Raw genomic sequence first — 19,440 nt, forward strand, 5'->3', positions numbered from 1 at the left:
TATCATAATTTTGAAATTACAGAACAGGAAGTTTCACTTGATCTGTTTTTTATCTGTTGGCAAAGAAGTATATTAAGGTCTCTCTTTAAACTAAAGTGGAATGCTTGGCAATATACTGACAGAAGTCTCAACCTTAGTATCATTACATGCTATTTAGAATACTTTTCTGGATAATTACTGTTGAGTTCACCATATTTTCTGATTGAGGATATCTCAAGTTTCAGTATTAAAAGTTTTCATGGTCTTTGCCTCCAAAATTAAGAAGACCTTCATCAAAACCCTACTTTTGTTAGTGGTACGTCAATTTGAGAATTATACAAGGGATTTTTATTATGTAACCTATTTTGCGGTTGACTTTTGTTCATTTAGTATGTTTGGATATTGGGGAGTAGGTTGCGATTTTCTAGAAAGACAGAGCCTGCAGCTGACATTTATAACGTGAGCTTCTTATAGAGACAGAGGAAGGAGAGTTGCTTGGTCTCTACTGCTGCCAAATCCTGCTGACATTTGCTCCCCCTTAACTGCTTTGCGAACACAAGAGGAGCCCCGAACGGCAGCGACTGACCTTGCTTCCAGAGTCCTTGGGTCCACATTCACCTTTATCGTACCACCATTTGTTTTTCAGCTTGTCTAAGACGCCTGCCTCACTGAGTTTCAAAACGGCAAGGTTTACAGGAGTTCTTCACGTGGAAAATAACATAAATAACATTATATATGTTATTTTATGTTATTCAAGTAAAACTACATTAGAATCGCATGGCAAAGTGACAGAGCAGAGGCCACAGCAGGTGCTATGTCGTGTACTGTCGGCCCAGGATTACCATCAGACATAAGGCTGGGGCCTGCTCCATCGCTTTAGGTAACAGGCACATACTGCTCGGGAGGGCGGGAAATAACACGTATGCAATTACTGTGAATCCAAAACTATTGGCCTGGATGGGGTTTCTTGAGTGTTTCACAATTTCCCCAGAGGAATAATGAAAATCCTTTTTTTTTTTTTTTTATACAAAACCAGAAGCAATACCCTTGCCCCTTTCAAAATTAATAGAAGTGGTTGCAAATGGACAGCAAGACTTAAGCAGAAGCTGGAGTGTATGGTCGTACTGCCTGCACGCTTCAAGACTCAGCTGCTGGGGTCTGGCCTTATTGCTTTACCCATCTGTTGACAGTATCCATCATCACACTGACTCCCTGAATCAATAATGAGTGGGAAGATAAAAACTTCTGGAATCTTCTGTCATCACTGCTTTTCTGGTGGCTGCTTTTAGTTTCATTTCACTTTTGAAAACATTCAGAGAGACTTAGGCTCTTTTCTTAAACTATTCTACAGCTGCCATGACCATGTGTCTGGCTTGGTCTCCTAATTCCCCACTTCTAGGACTGTTGGCTGTATTTGCAGGGAAAAAAAAAACAATATTTATTTGGTTCCCAGAAGATGAATTCTCAAACCTATCTACACAGTGGAAGTAATGCATTAATAATGATGGTGATAATGCTAATAATTGACTATGCACTTATTATGTACCAGGCACTGTTACAAACCTCTTCTCATGTTTACTTTCTATTATTACTTGCATTTTACAAAAGAAAAAGCAAGGGACAAAGAGCTAGTCACAGAGCTAGGAAGCAACTGAATGAAGATTTGCAATAATCTGATGACATAGCTGGTATATTTACAATCAACCATGCAGAAAAGAGATATTTGGGTTTCTGGTTAACTGTTAAATTCTCTCTCCCTTTAGGGGTACTGATGTTTATGGAAAAACTTTCAAAACTACACTTTTGTTGAGCTGGTTTAAGAGGATAATTTAATCTCCTTATCAATTCTCAAGTCTCTCTGAATGTTTTCAAAAGATCTTTTCATGTGTATTGTTCATGCTAAGAGATAATACACAGTTGCCCCGGAATTACCCTAGAATATTCTATTGGGGAGGGATTATGGCCTTGCATGTGCAAGATTTCAACTGTCCCTTGAGTTTGAAGGCTGTGTTGGGTGACTGTTATGGCTAATTGGGATGTGGTTCAAATAGGTCTCCAATATAGGTATTATATCAATATCCCTACAACTTCATCCTCTCCTGGACCATTTTGAGAGTGACAGAAACAGACCCATGACTGTGGGTTCCTCAGTAAGCTCCCAGCTCTCCAGAGCCCAAACCACAACTGATTCTGCTTAAATAGCATTTACCTGGCTGGGTCCAGGCCCTGGATTTGGGGGTGTGGGGGAATGCATGGCTGTTTTCCTGCTTTCTTACTTTTCAGTGTGAGGCCTCGAGGCTGGGGGTGGCTCTGGGTCTGCAGAGATATTAATCACAACTACAAAGACTCTTGTTCAGTGGTTGGTTCCATTAGCTTCTAAGCTCCTGGAGGGACAGGGCAGTGAGAAATTCCCACCCCCAGGTCCCAGCATTGGCAAGTGAGCCTGTAACAACAAAGTGGAAGAATGTGCTGGAAAGGGAAGGCCAAGCTCCCAACTCTCCTGTCTCCTGGCAGGGCCCTTCCTATATGGTCTCCTCACTGGACTTACATTCTTTTATGTCAGGATAGGATTCAGGAGGTATTTGTTTTAGAAGGAAAAAGTTCCTGAGGGAAAACAAAATATACTATAGCTTCTTCTGGGGAAACATTTTGTATTAACTTTGTGTAACATTTTAGAAAAATTTCTTGTTAGGATTTGAAATAATTTAGAATATCACTTTATGATTCATATTTGGTAAAAGTACCTGAAAAGTTGTGAAATAAATTGGTTTAGTTTTGAAAAAAATTACTAGTTTAGATTCCTCTAATACTTTCAGACAACAAATACTTAAGAGTCTGTATGGACCAAATAATGTGCTGCATGCAAACCTATTAAAATCTTAATTCTTTAAATAAGTTAAGAGTATTTTTGTTCATTAGATTTGTCAATTGTATACATTTCTGCTTTGGCTTGGTTATTGTCTCTGGAAAAGGACTATGCAATAAAGTATGATTTTATTTTTTACTTTTTGGAAAAATTTTACCTGTTAAATAGTTCTACACTTCTCTTATATTTATAATAAAATTTTTCAAGAAAAATTTTCTAATGGGATAAAGTATCTTTACTTTGCTAATTTTTAAATAAACATTTCTAATACATGGAGGAATATAGACTTGAATGGCATATATGCATATATCTTTACCTATTTATTTAATATTGGAGGTTGGAGCAACACCTGACTGTGCTCAAGGATCATTCCTGGCATTGCTGGGGACCCAGAAAATTTGGGGCATCGAGCTGGGGTGGGTTGCATGCAAGGCAAGTCTCTTTCCCCCTGTATCATCTCTCTGGCCCCAGCATGTATATATATGATATATATGTGTGCCTATATATACATCTGTATATATATTTTAATTTGAAGGACATTATTTTTCCCAAACTAGAAATTAAAATGTATTAATCAAAACTGGCACAGACTTCCATTCAGTGGTCTATGGGCCTCACTTGGTGGGAGCTACACTTTCTCAGAAGAGCTCAGATTCCAGCTTCCGGTGAGATAGTCCCTGTTACAGGAGCTCCTGATATCTTTAAAGGAAACGGTCCTTTAAAGAGAGAGAGAGGGAACAGAGAGGGAGAGAAAAGGGACAGAAAGGGAGGGGGAAGGGAGAGGGAGAGAGAGAGTGGTAGAGAGAGGGAGGAGGAGAGAGAGGGAAGGAAAGAGAGGGAGAAGTGAGAGAGGCAAGAGGGGGAGAGAGGGAAGAGAGAGAAGGTGGAGGAGGGAGGGAGAAAAAGGAGGAGGAGGAGGAAGAGAAGGAGGAAGAGGAGGAAGAGAAGGTGGAGGAGAAGGAGGAAGAGGATGAGGATGAGGAGGACTGTATTGGTGCATTGAATGGGGGCTGTCCTAAAGGGGAACCATCCCAGGGATTTTCCCATGAGGATTTTCCAGTCTTTCCCTGTCTTTCTCTGGATCAGGGGTGAACAATCAGGTCAAGTCCCTACAATTTGGTTGTCTTCTCTTTCATGATAGCCTCTGTGGCCAAAGTGTCTGTCTCCTGCAATCAGCCTGGCTATTTGTCTGGAGCATGAAGCTAAGAGAAACAGGCAACGTCTCAGGTACTGCCTGGAGACTAGCATCCTTCTGGGAGGCGTGAGGCAAGGGAGAGAATGTCAGGAACCATGAGAAATAAGACCTTCTTTGGGGGCAATTCCCTAGATTTTTGAAGGAAAACAAGAGGGGCCAGAGAGATGGTCAGGGGTTCAGGCATGTGGCTTGCTATTCAGCACTGTGAGAAAAAACCCTGAGCAGAGAGAGTCAGGGTTTGCATCTGAGCACTGCTGGATGTGGCACCTCTGCCTCCGAAGACAATGCCTATGCCTTTACATTTGCAACCCTTTTTCCTACCACTATTCTATGTAAGAAAAGACACTTTAGTCCAAATACTCCCATCTCTGGATGTTTGCTTTGAGTCTCCACGGTGAATAAAAGTTCAGGGAAACCTAGTTAATTCCTGTTAGCTGCATCACTATTTCCTTTCTTTCTTTTTTTTTTTTTTTAGTCTAAAGAAATAAAAACAACAATGCTGCTTCCAAAAGCTGCAAATGAAACATGGATTCAGCAAAAAACACCTCGGATTTGTCATGGCTGAAGCCTGAGGATTTTAGGCAGAGAATTGAGATTAATGTCGAGTCAGGCTGTTGCTGTGACTCAACATGTGACTCTACATGTTTCTACATTGCCTAGTTCTGTCACCATCTTGGCTGAGGAAATAAGACGGACTCTCCCTCTCCGTTCTTCCTCCTCTCTTCACCAAGCTGCCTTCCTGCTCTCCAAACTCTGGTCCACCCGGGACTGTGGTGTCTCACCCACAACCTCTTCAGAGCCTTCCAGAGACTCTCATTGCCTACTTGAATTTGTAGCGTGTCTCCAAATCAATCGTGGTTGCGAATATTTTTGCTTTGACAGTAATTGCATACTTGGATTTGCAAAGGGACTTGACTAGCACTTTCTGGAGGCATCCAGAGGTCCCGAGTTTGAGTCTCCCAGCAGATGCACCTATTACTGGAGACACTGTTTACCCGCTTTTGGTGACATTGAGGCTGACCTTGGAGTCACCGCCCCCGCTGCCACATTCTCCTTTGTCGTACCACCATTTGTTTTTCAATTTGTCCAAGAGGCCTTGTTCATTCAGTTTTAAAACTGCGAGGTTAACAGCATTTCTTGAAACGATAAAACATATTTTGTAAGAAACTGCACAGCTGTTAAGTTGTTAGAAGGAATGAGGACTTAAGCTCTTTTATAAGCTTCTCCCAGGCGCTAAATAAACCTCTCATTTTGCCATCCTGCAGCCCCTCGCACCAAACCAAAGGCAACACTCATGAATTTCAAAGCATATTTAACTTGTGGTGTTTGGTGCTGTTCGTTCACAGTTCGTTTGTTGTCAAATAACTGACATCATTATTAACCAATTACATGGGTATGGTTGGTTAGTTGTTTTTTCTTCAAACTGTAATAAACTCAAATTTGCTAGTAATTGAGAAAGAGAGTTGTGTCTTGAGTTCCCTTTGCCTCTAAGAATATCAATGACCCAAGAGACACTGAAATGAAAATTCATTCCCAGGAGGAAAAACATAATGACTTAAACAAATCAACAACGCAGCCTCTAAGATCCGTGCACTGACTTCCTGACAAGAAAGGGCCAAGCGTACTATTATTACCTTTATTATTGGTGTGGATATGGTTTGTTCATAATTTTAACTGGGACTGGGAATCTAGTATTTGCAAATCTGGTTTCATTTACTGGGATTGTAGGCGATGGTCAAGGGGGAATCAGGGAAATGGTAGCAGCTGCTTGTGGGAAAAGCTTAGAATATTTGGGGCTTAAAAAAATAATTAAAGGCACTGATTGCTCTTTTTATGATCTAAGTTAAAAAATTAAGACCAAGCTACATGGGTTATGAACTTTGCACGCAAACATTCTGGATTTTGTTTTCTCCATGTGTATATCTGCAGGGGAATAGGGAAAGTAATGCATTCTAATTACTCTCCTGGAGGACTAGAAAAAAAAAATGTGGCAAAAGCTTTTGCTGCCTGTGCATCTAGTTTTCCTCTTGCTTTCATGCTACAGTTTTAAAATGATGCAGTAATTCTTTCCACAAAAATTTTTGTTAAATTGCAAGAGTGGGCAGGGCTGAAGCGATAGCACAGTGGGTAGGGCATTTGTCTTGCACTAGGCCGATCCGGGTTCAATTCCCAGCATCCCATATGGTCCCCTGAGCACCGCTAGGAGTAATTCCTGAGTGCAGAGCCAGGAATAACCCCTGTGCATCGCCAGGTGTGACCCAAAAAGCAAAAAAAAAAAAAAAATTGCAAGAGGGGGCTTGAGAACCCTGAATACAGTTTATGCTATGCTATTTGGTGAATACTAAGTTGGTGATTGCTTTAAGACAAATGAATCGTACGTAAAACAAAGCAAATCTTAATAAAAAATTATTGCACATTCCACAAGCTAGCTGTGTATTCAGACTTATTCTCTTTAAGTATGTTTGTAATATTTTGATGACTAGTGTGTATTTTCCAGTGCTGTGATGGTCTGATCTACTGGAGAGTAAACATTTTCCACGAGCAAACAATGCACCTTGGCAGCAATGCCTCATTCTAAGGGTTAGGCTGCTATTTACTAAATGATAACTGAATGATTAATTATTCCCACCTTCCCAAGTGACACTTCATTGGCATAAAACAATCAATATACTTCCTAAAGTGAATGATACCAGGTTGATAATTTAATCGCCTAAAGGGCTGGCCTGGAAATGCAGGCATTTATAGTAAATGAAGTTAGAACATCTCTTTTAAAAAATTTCACATAAAAAAGAAACTATTTTATTTTATGCCCAAAAGCAACTAAATTAACTCGTCTTTAAATGACTTAAACTTACCTAATAAAGTGTTATATTCTGGACAAAAACATTTTTATAATAAATGAATGTCATCCTTAAACATTATATTAGTTTTTTCTAAACTGGAGAGGTACCTGGTTATCTTATATGCTGGTGTAGACCATTCTTTGTAAAACTAAAGCCATTTTATGAGAGGGTTATTTAACAGGGTTATCAGCCATATCCAAAGACACTTCCACAGCACAATAGAAAACAAAAAGGCAAAACAAACGAATGAATAAAGAAAAAAAAAAACAAAAGCTTGACGCTGAAAATTGTTTGGAATTAAGCTTTCTACAACATTATTCTATGATATTGTTTTTCTATTAGGCCATGTAAAAACAGTTTAGTTTCACACTGCTATCCATTTATCTTTGTATATATACCTGTATTTGGTAGATAAAATATATTTGATCAATAGGAATAATCAATGCCCAGTTCACCATTAATACACATTTTCATTTTGGAAATATAAAGTCCCCTTAATATCATACATCAAATTCATTTTTTTAAGAGTGGTGCATAAAAGGTACTTCATGATTACTAAAGATAATTTCCAGGATTTCAGGATTTATTTGCATGTTAAAAATGATCTTTTTACCAAAATTGATGATATAATTTTTATAGAATTCATTATGTCTAAAGGGCTGGAGCAATAGCACAGTGGTAGGGCGTTCGCCTTTCATGCGGCCGACCTGTGTTTGATTCCTCCGCCCCTCTCAGAGAGCCTGGCAAGCTACCGAGAGTATTGCACCCGCACGGCAGAGCCTGGCAAGCTACCCGTGGAGTATTGGATATGCCAAAAACAGTAACAAGTCTCACAATGGAGATGTTACTGGTGCCCGCTCGAACGAATTGATGAGCAATGAGATGACAGTGACAGTGATTATGTCCAAAGCCTCCTTGGGTTGCTATTTGAGCTCAGCAGGAACCCCGAATGGAAGGACCTTTTGAATAGCTCTTTTACAGAACGCATCACTTTCACTTTTTATTAAGAGTAAGTATCATTAGATAACTTTACATTTATATCATTATTTGAATCAATTTTCCAGGGTAGAATAAAAAAGCTGCTTATTTTTTAATAAAAAGTATAGGCAAAAAAAACACCCCAAAACAAACCACGGCATCATTTGTAGGCAAAACTAAGGAAGTCAGGTCTAGGGTATGAGTTAAGTGAAGGACATGAAAGTGAATCCTTCTTGCGGTATAATTTATTATTGCTTAGGATTCCCTTCACACATCTCAGAGATTTCAAAATCATTGTCAGATTTTGAACACACATGGGTGATAATGTGGTATTATTGCCCCGCTTATGCAGCAGAAAAGCCGTAAGAGTGATTTATTTACCAAGCAGGTAAGAAATAGATGAAAAATATTGGGAACTATTTCTTACACAAATGATTTCTTTTACTCCGTTAAATAGAGCTTTTGCAGAATAATCATAATTGTTATAAGCTGCTTTAATTTACAGATGTGAGGCAGAGCCTGGCAAGCTACCAGTGCTTATTGGATATGCTAAAAACAATAACAATAAGTCTCTCATTGAGAGATGTTACTGGCGCCCGCTCGAACAAATCGATGAGCAACGGGATGACAGTGACAGTGAGGCAGAAAAGCAAAAATAAAATGAGTGATCACGTTCTTGCCAGAGGTGGAGCTGTGTTTGCCAGCATGGTGGAGAGACAGCACTACAGCCCCCGGCTACACATCCCTGTGTGTGGTAGGGAATCCAGGGCGAAAAGTCCTACTTCAACAGCTTTTCTTCCTAGTTTGAGATGAGGAGAAACCTGAGGTTTAAGGCTGACACAAACATGCTCAACTGGACAAGTTCCAGAAACTCTGGAAAACTTCCTAGTTTTTTTTTCCCCCTCCTATTTCTGAGGTTTTTTCAACTGAGCTTGAGATTTAGAAAATCCACCTCTCACTGCCCTAGCTAATGAATGGGACTCGTTTTATTAGTGAGAGTCATTTTGAAGTACCGCGCACAACATTTAGGAGGGCCAGAAAGATGGCTCCAAGGGCTGGAGCATACGGTTTGCCCCAGGTATGTCCCCCTGAGGACTACAACACAATTTCCTCAAGCACTGCCCAACCACTGCCAGGTGTGATCCAGAACCCAAAACTAAACCAAAACAAAGCCCGAAAGAAATAACAACAACAACAGCAACAACAAAATAGCTTTAGAATGGGAACCATCATATTTAAGCTTTTTCCATTTACTAATTTTGGGGTAAATGAATCCCTTGCAAAATAAGATTTTTTCCAATGAAAAAGCATGCTTAATTCAGGACAAGGTATCTGTCTTGCCCTCTACCCTTCCAATAATGATTACCAAAAACTGTCATGGATTTGGACGTTTTTATGCTTATTTACTTTGTGCCATTCTCATTGCATCTACCTGAAACTGCATTTCTTACAGTATAAGCTCTGTCCGGAAGGTACTTAAGTTTGCATCAGACAAAATATGACTAATTAAAAAAACCTAAAAAGAAAAATTTGTTTTTGGCTTCTTTCTTTTACTTTTTTTTTTTTTTTGGTTTGGGGTCATACCTGGCAATGCCCAGGGGTTATTCCTGGCTCTGCACACAGGAATTACTCCTGGCAGTGCTTGGGGGACCACACGGGATGTCAGGGACAGAACCCAGGTCAGCCACATGTAAGGCAAGTGCATTCTACCCACTGTACCATGTTTTCAGACCCAAGAAAGGAAAATTTAATTTAGTAGCTGTTTCTGTGATTTCTGGTTTTATAACTACAAACAGTGTAAGACAGAGGATAGGAAGTCAAGATCTGGTCATTGTCTGTCCACAGAATATCCAAGCTCCATAGAGGTTGTAGAATGATAGAATAATTTGCAATATCACTTTTAGTTAGATTAACACAAACTTGATTCTATTTACTTAATAAGGTAAACATTTCATTACTGGTTATCGTGTCACTGTCTAAACTACCACGCAGAGGTGCTCGTGCATTCTTACCCTCCCTAAAGAAAGGATCTGTGGTTAGATACACACAAGAATGACTCCAGGTAAGAGAACGGCTCAGATTTAGGCCTGTGATCTCTTAACTGGAGTGTTCTCTTCAGACTAAACTTTATGAACTCTTTCTATCAGGGGCTAATATCCAGAATACTTATTTGGTTGGTCAATGTTATAATTTTTTAATAGTCCCTAATAAATCTTCAATAAATACTATTTTTTTAAAGTTAAAAAATCATGTGAATTGACAAGAAAGTATGTAAGCAAGCAACAGAATCTGTTAAAATTAGCAAAGGGCACCAATATATATAATCTACACAGGGTGAAATATAAACCATATAAAAACAATCCAACCTTACTTGGAAAAAAAGCTAATGTGATTTAAGGCAATTCACTTTGCCATTCATACTAAGAACGATAAAAATACAAAGTCTAACAGAGTCAAGAGTTTAATAAGGTGGACATGTTCATATTCTCTTGATAGACTATTAAGAAAACTGGAAAGAGGGCAGGAAGGGATAGTCTGGGTAGCTTACTTGCATGCAAACACATCAAATCCTGGCTTGAATCTCCAGCAGCTCAGCTCATAACAATCCCCAAACATGTCCAGGGGTCACTCCTGAGCACAAAGCCAGGAACAGCCCCTGAGAACAGCAAGGTGTGGCCCCCACACTAACCATCCAAGAACCAACAACCAACTAGTCAATCAACCAATCAACCAAACAAAACCAAACTCCCCAAACTGGAAGTACAATATAACAATAAAACACTTCTTGGGCTAGGGAGATAACCTAGAGGCCTGTGCTCACCATGTGCCAGGACTCAAGTCCAAACTCCAGCACCACAGGGCACCATGCCTCTGCCCCTGGCACTGTGGGGGATGACCTTGGAGGCTCCATGGCACCTCCAAATGTGACCCTCAAGGCTCCCAAGAATCAATAGGGTGGCACCTGTGATCCGGTAATCCTCGGTTCTGCATTCTTGTACCTAAGTATTCATCCATCTGGCCTAATTGGCTCAGTACTGCCAGGAGTGAGTACCAGGCTTTCTTTGCGCTGCTTGGGAGGACCCCTGGATACTCCCTAACCTGCACTAGCTAGAACTAATACCAGTGTTAACTGTTGAATATCCTCTTTGAGAAATCAGTTCTAAGAAATTAATAATATTAACAAAACAGCTTATGAAAAGTCTCACCATATTCAAGTGGTTACAGCCAATCATGGAAAACAGTCTACATTCCCAAGAGAAGGGGAGAATTTGGTAGATCGGTTCTACAATAGTGGTTCTCATGCTTGCCTTGAGATCAGAACTACTTACTACAAGTAAAGATGTTTGGGTCTTATCTCGCGGTATCATTTTTTTCCTTGAAGAACTCTATCTACATTTTATCATGGTCCCAAGGTGATTATATTGATAAGCACCAATAATTCATCCCTCTGAATACTCTACCACCAAGGAGGGTTGTTTTTTCTCTTTAAGGTTTTAACTAACCAGGGAAAATGTGGGTAACTTAAAGATAAAACAAAAGAGAAACAAGGGGAGAGAGACACACTTGTATCTTGGATGCACGAGGCCCTGTGTTAGATCCCTGGCACAGCACAAAACCATAATCAAAGGAACAAATCTGTATACTTATTGTAATCCTAATTTGAGATTAAATTACACATGCATTTCACAGTAAGGGAAAAATACTGAAAAGAAATATAGTCAATTTCTATCTCTGTGTGAAGAAATTAGGATTCATTTGAATCGTTATCTGCATCCACACCAACCTAAAATGAGCAACCAAGACAAATGATGCTTCAATAATGCAGTCCTCTCAATTACTTATGACACACTGCCTGATAGAACTGATTTCTGCAGACCACAAAGCATACAATGTTTTAAATTTAAAAAAATTTGAGAGATATATTTAAGAAATTATTTTTAAGGATCTAGAAAAATATAGATTATTCCCAATTGTGTGTTTCACTTTGGTTCACTTGATTCCACGCTCTGGTCAAGGCTGGAGAATTTGTGATGCATTTGGCTTCTACAAAGGCTCTACCTTAGTGGAGGGGAACAAGTCAGCCAGAGAAGTATGAGTAATGCATCAATTAGCAGGTCTGCCTCATCAGATGGGATCTGCAGGAGGTTAATAGAACTCTTAGTGGCCTGGAGAGATCATACATATTTACATAGACAAGGGAAGATTTTTCCCTTAGGTCAAATTAAATGAATGTGACTGTGAATAGACTTGAGTCCTGCTAAGTGGGCCATAAAAAAAGTTCTGTCTAAAGAAAAATGAGACTCCTTGACTGAGAACTGCTCTTTATAGAACATTTCTTACAGGCTCTTTCATAGGAATCCAAACAAATGCAATTTTTATTATATTTCTGTCAAGACTACATGTCTATTGTCTTTATTTCCTGAACTCCCCGAAATTTGAAATAGAAAAAGTTATTCTATTTCAACTGTTATGTAGCAGATAAATGCCCATAAAACTCCCAGGATCACTCTAACAAGAAAATAGCTATTTCAGGAAAGACAAAACGCACTCCCGATTGAACTGCACAGTGTTATTGAAATCTTGGTGCTGTATCAAGAGTGTTGCCTGTGTAACACAAAATGTGCACATATGGAAATCCATCTCATGCAGGATGAATGGACAGGAAGGACACATATTACATGGGATCTGCTTAAAACTGTGGTTTAATCAGTGACAATCCCCCAGAATAAAGTGAATGGCAGCAGTTAATTTAAAAACCAAAAGTTCACAGATAAATCCAAGAACTTTGCATGAAGTCAGTTAACTCCCAGAAAAAGAACAATTTTTATCAAGAAACTGTAAAGAGTAAATAAAATTAATAAGTAGCCAAATAATGTTCAGAGCTAAATATATCTTATCTTAAGAGAGGATATTTGCACACAAGTTCTACATTTTATCAGCTACTTAGGCCTAGAAGAACTTTTCAGCATTATCAATGCTCCAGTAAGTTTTAAATTTAATTTGTAATTGTGCTATTACTTCATTTTAAATTTCCCCTCCAGTAAACAAGTACAAGATTTTTCTTTCTTTTTTTTTTTCTTCATTGGATTTGTTCACTCATATCTGAAGGCAGAATTTGGGCTCAATTGGTATAAATAGAATTTTTAAAAAGAAAAAATAAAAATTTTAAAAATCTGCAGCTTGTGCATGTGATGACAAGTAAGAGTTTATTTTTTTCCTTCCATATGCAGGCACTATTGATCAGTCATTTTATTTTATTTTATTTTATTTAAATTAATTAATTTTTTAATTAGTGAATCACCGTAAGGGTACAGTTACAGATTTACACATTTTTGTGTTTATGTTTCCCTCATTGACCAGTCATTTTAATATCCAGATTAGAGAGGGCATTTTGTTCAGTTGGGAAGATAATGCAGACCTAATATGATTAATAATGAGCATTGAAAAACACTTTGAAAAGAAAGGATTTTGCTTTGTGGGTTTTAGGTTACATGAGATTAATACCTGTACCTTGTTTTTCATAGGCCAAAGGAGTCAAAGAGAACCGGACAAATGAAGTAGAAACTAACCTAAATTTTAGGAATTATTTCTAAGTTGTTTGCTCATTAGAATTTGTTCTCAAATAAGAACTAGTCAGGCAAAGTCTGAAATCTAAGGAGCATTAATTTCAAAGTGATTTATTGATAATTTTGGTATTGAGTGTTTTATAAATTTTTCAAGCAGTTTAATATCATGATGTCGATTTTAAGTTGCAGAGTAGAATTTTCTGCTCTTCACTGGGTCAAGGATCTATTTTAGAAGTTAATGAAAGCTATGAATATTTTCTTAGGAAAAAATGCCAAAGGTAGTCATGAGCACAGATAAAAACATAGTTAGTGTCTTATTTTTAAATTAATTACTATCTTCAAGCCAGTCTACCAAGGTAAGACAAACAAGAATATTTCTGTTCTCATGGTGGGTGGCTCCAGAATTTTAATACATATTTTGAGACTGTGACAGGACAGGAAGGAACTTGCAGGGTGCTAGTCTCAATCTGTTATGAATCTGAAAGCATATACATCATGTACGGAATTTTTAAAGGACTGTGGGCCAACTCAATACACATTTTAAACACTAACAAAAGATTTTTGATATTAAAATATATTTTTGATATATTTAAGCTATTAAAAATAATATTTAGGAAAGGTTATTCAGGTTAAATAATTTAAATTAATTTTATTTAAGGCAGCATTTGGGTGTTGTTTCAGATTGTATGGGTTAAAGTCCCCAGTCCAAACCATTCAACTCTCAAATCATCCCACAGAGGGCTTTGTTTTAAAGGGAGATCATAGACTCCTAGATCATGAAGTGCTTCAAGCTACCTCTGGAGATCATTCACCTTTTAAATTGTAATTATAGTTATTCTAAAGTAAATTTCCCCAACTCCCAGGGAATTGTCACACTCACTGTAGGTCTCCTCACTGCAGATGCCCTGTATGACCTGTGAAATACTGTGATTTGGGATTCCTGCATTCCCCTTCAGTTAACTCACTCTAGGGCACACAGATTAGGTTTCGGTTTTCCATATTTGACTGAGTCTCAAAAACCTGCAGCATCTGATTTTAAAAATGAGCATGCTAATGTTTTGAGTCCAAATGTGATTTAAAGGTTGTCTCCAACCATTTCCTTCTACAGATGTGGTGACTGAGACCTCAAGAAAGTTAGGTGGCTTGATGACCGGAGCCAGCAGGGACACAGCACTGCCTTCTGGTGCAGTGCGCTTTCTCCCAGGACTAGGCCTGCCACCTCTGCTGCTGCCGAGCTATCCCTCCTGTGGCTCTCTCGTGGAAAGTCAGTATTTCTTGAGAAGTCTGTTAAGTATACCAAGTTTCAACTAGTAAATTTGTAACTTCTGTTTTCTAGGGTTAAATGCTCCTTGGGCTGATGTAAAACTTCAAAGCAGCCTTGCATGGAGGAGCCCAGGGTTCTGCCCTAGGCACCTTAATGCCCCCTAAGTATTGCTGGGAATGACCCCAGAGCAATGCCCCAAAAGTAGCCCCTGAGTACTGCTGAGTGTGGTCCAAAATCAATCAATCAATCAATCAATCAATCAATCAATTAATCACACTTCAAAGGTAGGTGATCTTGTCAACTAAACTGATTCTTTATAAATACTCAACAAAGGAGGGCTTTATTTAAAAAGTAAATTTATGTGGTGAGCTGATTTGATTAGATGGTAACATATATTTTCTCTCAAGGTTAATCTAACAAGTAAAAAAGGTCATTTTGGTATATACAAAATAACAAAGGTTATTCTGGTATACAAAGTTTCTTCCTGATTTCAGTTCTAAGATTTTTGAATTAGATCCTCAAAATATATGCATAAAGAAGTGTCTTAACAAAGGTTTATTTTTTTCACAGATGTAAAGGATTCTAAGAATGAATAGGAAATGAGCTAGAGGTGACATGGGGACAGTAGGGGAGGGTTTGGGGCACTTTGTGGTGGGGAAGGTGTAGTGACTATGTTCAACTATACTGTGAACTATAGTTAACAATAGTTCAACTATACTATATCAACACTTTAGTGATTGTATTATGTACACATTATATATACATATATTTGCATGTATGTATATATACATGTATGTATAAAATAAAACAATTACAAAACTCAGTCTCATTATTGAATTTTCTTTTTTCTTTTTTCTATAGATGACTATATATATGAACTACATTTCTGAAACCTCCATAATTTATATTTTAATTTCTACCACACTCACCTTACCTTTATTCTTTTATCACTTGAAACAAGATCCATGGGTTTTATCAATCAATTCTAACCTACCCTGATTCAAAATATCCTACTTTCCTGCTTTTGAAACATAGTGATTTGTCCAACATCTCATATAATTCATCAAATTCATCACTACCTCTACGTTCTATCCTAATTCTTCCAACATTGAAGACTTCCCAACAGCTCAGCTTCTATGGACCTTTACAGAGAATCAAACACAATGTTAAGGTTTTTTTTTTAAAGGATTGTCATTGTATCTCCAGAGCTCATAAATAACAAAGGTAGGACTTGTACTCAAATCTGTTGAGTTGCAACACTCAGTTTTAGAATTCCAGATAGAACTTCCCAAACTAGGAGATAATCTTCCAAGTCCCCAGATGAAATCTCTCCCACCAGGTTATTTTCGTAGAGTGCCCAAAGGAATTTCCTTCATGGTTGACTCCAGCCTCACAATAGAACCGTCACTAGGAATTCTCTTTCTCTGTCCCTCTCTCTCTATCAAGTTTTCTAAAGTTCTTGCCATTTTCCAGTAGTTACTCATTGACTTTGAGAAGTAGTTATCAACATGTACACCTGAAACTCCTCAGTTCTTCCTGCTGTGCTCAATGCTTGGTTCTTTCCATGACAGAATCTAGAACACTCCCACTCGCTCTGAGCCACACTTTACAATGTGATCACTTTACATTTTTCCTTCTTCTTGGAGGACAACAGTGGTGTCTTATGACTTCTCAGTCTCAGTCAAGGAGGAAATAGAATAGACAGGGCATCACTCCATGTAGAAGTGACACCGCAGGGAGTTGCTCATCAAAGTGGTGTTGCTTGAAAGTTACTTATCCTCCCCTCTACTTTCATATAGGCACCATGACTGACAAGGCTGTCAGTAAGAGAGTTTCAAGCATATAATGTTCTAACTCCAAAGGCACCACCAGTGCATCCCTGAAGCAATGTTCCATAGTCCCTGCTCTGGTCCCCAAGTCCCTGCCTCTTACGCAATTTCTTATTTCTAAAAATTCAATTTTATAGTTTGGGTCACATATGGTTGACTCTTAAGGTTTAATGTACACAGTTACCTCACCTCTACACTATCAAAGTGTCCAAGATCCTTCACCGATGTCCTACGTTACCATCAGTCCCCTTTCCTAACCACTCCCACCCCACCCCTTTTTTGGTACTCCTATTTCTGTGATTCATGACCAAAGTTTATCATAGTGTGATACCTTCCATTTCCTTGTCTTATTACTGAAAGCAACCAATTAACATGAAATAGTTGTACTGAATTTAAAGGGTGTCATCCAATAATGGACCCTAGTAGATCTGGGTAATATTTGGTATTTAGGATGTTTAGAGTGAAATAAAATAAAATACTTCAAAACTGTCTAGTAAACGCTGTCAAGAGAGGTATCAAATTATTAAGACTAGCTATCCTTATGAAAAAATGTCAAACAAATGGACCCAAATATAAGTAAAATAATTTAACTTAATGTTTCAGTTAGATTATTGATAGCAAAATTAAAAGGTTCACCAGATCAGTTTGCATAGCTAGAGAAGAAGACAAACTATGTAATAAAATTAAATGTAACTCTTTTATGAATATTAATGAAATCTGACAACTCTAAGTAAACTCTAAGATGAAAATTCCAGATAATGACATTTTTATAATCCAGTTCTAATCAATTTGAAGACAGCAAATAAAACATCATTTTCAGAAATTCTTCTGTTATTAAATCAGCTACTTAGAGCAGTATAATTCAACACATATTTGAAATTAAATTTTATCACCAACATATTAAATGCCATCTGCGTTTGGTTTCATGTTAATAATAATGCATTTTAAAATGTTTTTCAATTTACTAAAGTCTAGCTAAATCATGTATAGAAACTTTCAATTTCCCATCAAGTTACTGAGAAAAAAAATTAAAGTTTCAGATTTTCTCTCTCAATTTCAGATTTCTTAGCAGTAGAGTACTACTTGAATAAACTGTTTTTTTTCCCTTGCCCCTCTGATGTAGGCAAGTTGATAGGGAAAGGTCCCATGGCATTGGGGTTCTTAGGAAGTAATAAAACCAATCACAAAGAGCCCACCTTATGAGCTCAGGAGCCTGATAAGGCCCCTGGTGACAACAGACCCAGAGAAAACTGTACCCCCCTCCAGCAGGAACAAAGGCCAAGGAAAGGAATTTTAAAGAAGACCGTCAACCTCTCCCAACTCTACCCCCTTGGCACACACCCTAGTAAGGGACTCTTACCTAGGTAGAAGCTCCCTGTGTTGCAGCTTGGGAAAAGACCTATAAAAGTCACCTTGAACAAAGGAAGCACATGTGCATATGCTGCCTGAGCCCATGTGTTGCTTGTGACCATTTGCCCGGGCACATGTGTCAAGCACATGTGTCTAGCACATGTGTTGTCCCATCTCCCCTCAAGATGTGTACTGTGTGTAACTCTCTCTTCCTTTCTCTCCCTCCTTCTCTTTCCTCAAAGAACCACCAAATAAAATCTGTTTCTACTTCATTGCTTCTGAAATTCTTTTCTTTGAGAAGAACAAAGACCTGTAAAGCCTAGGGATGACCTAGGACTGACTTTCCTCTTCTGCAAAGAGCAATTCCTTGCACCACCTGAGTCCATGGCTCCCTGGAGAAATCAGGCGATAAGGATAAAGTTCCATGCTGAGAAGGTCAAGTGGACATCAGGTGTGGTTTGATGACTATGCTGTAGGGTTAGCAGGACTCGAGGTTCATGCCAGGGAGAGGCTCGTGGCAGACTTTATCAGACCTAGCCTTCACAGCTGGCCCTGAGATGGCAGAGTTGGACTGGGAGAAAGTGACCTTCTCTCTCCTCCCCACCTCACATAAGGCATCCATGGGGGCCACCGACTTCACCTTGAGTAAACCTTAAATTATGCAGTTTTAAAGGCTGGAGCAATAGCACAGAGGGTATGGCATTTGCCTTGCATGCAGCCAATCCAGGTTCGATTCCCAGCATCCCATGTGGTCCCCTGAGCACCATCAGGAGTAATTCCTGAGTGCAGAGCCAGGAGTAACCCCTGTGCATCACTGGGTGTGACGCAAAAAAAAATTATGCAATTTTAAATGTCTTTAAACTGATTCTGTTTGGCTTATAATAAATTTTGGCTTTGGTACTGGTTTGGTGGAGAATTGTACAAATAGAAAAAGGAAAGCAATAAAAATAGGTTGTTGAGAAATAAGGATTACATGCTCATGGAATCCCGAAAGAAAGCCATGTGACCTGGCCACTCAGAGGGAACTTTCACCAAGGAGAGCCTGAGGCTTTTCTGTTACTCTGAAAAATAGCTAACGCTTAAGAATTCTAGGTGTCTCTAAAGATTTTAAGGTTTTGCCCTTGAAGTGAAGCTATTAAGTTGTTTATGAGAGCATTAAGGCTCTTAATCATATTGCAAAGCAGAATGAGATTCTCTCACTTGCATTTATTTTGGCAGTGATGGGATTAAACCCAGGGCTTTACATATGCAAGGCATGTGACCAGCTGAGCCACATACTTGGCCATCTCTTCTGTCTTATTTTAATCAAACAATTAAAATAGGAAAAGAAAGAGAGAAAGAAAGAAAGAAAGAAAGAAAGAAAGAAAGAAAGAAAGAAAGAAAGAAAGAAAGAAAGAAAGGGAGAGAGAAAGAAAGAAAAAGAAAGACAGACAGAAAGAAAGAAAGAAAGAAAGAAAGAAAGAAAGAAAGAAAGAAAGAAAGGGAGAGAGAAAGAAAGAAAAAGAAAGACAGACAGACAGACAGAAAGAAAGAAAGAAAGAAAGAAAGAAAGAAAGAAAGAAAGAAAGA

The 19,440-nt window shown here is 38.5% G+C and overlaps 1 protein-coding gene across 6 annotated transcripts in view; it reads right to left on the minus strand.

Moving 5' to 3' along the window:
* Positions 1–19,440, minus strand: part of GRIA4 (glutamate ionotropic receptor AMPA type subunit 4) — a 334,174-nt gene that overhangs the window by 8,728 nt on the left and 306,006 nt on the right. For 4 of the 6 annotated variants that reach the window (XM_004604799.2, XM_055130905.1, XM_055130903.1 and 1 more), the window contains one exon: positions 5,062–5,176. In XM_004604799.2, the coding sequence (XP_004604856.1) occupies positions 5,062–5,176 (115 nt within the window). Of the gene's footprint in view, positions 1–565; positions 681–5,061; positions 5,177–19,440 lie in introns of those variants that run through there. The other 2 variants (XM_004604801.2, XM_055130904.1) reach the window with 1 other exon arrangement.

Source organism: Sorex araneus, chromosome 3 (assembly GCF_027595985.1).
Source record: "Sorex araneus isolate mSorAra2 chromosome 3, mSorAra2.pri, whole genome shotgun sequence".
Taxonomy (NCBI): Eukaryota; Metazoa; Chordata; class Mammalia; order Eulipotyphla; family Soricidae; genus Sorex; species Sorex araneus.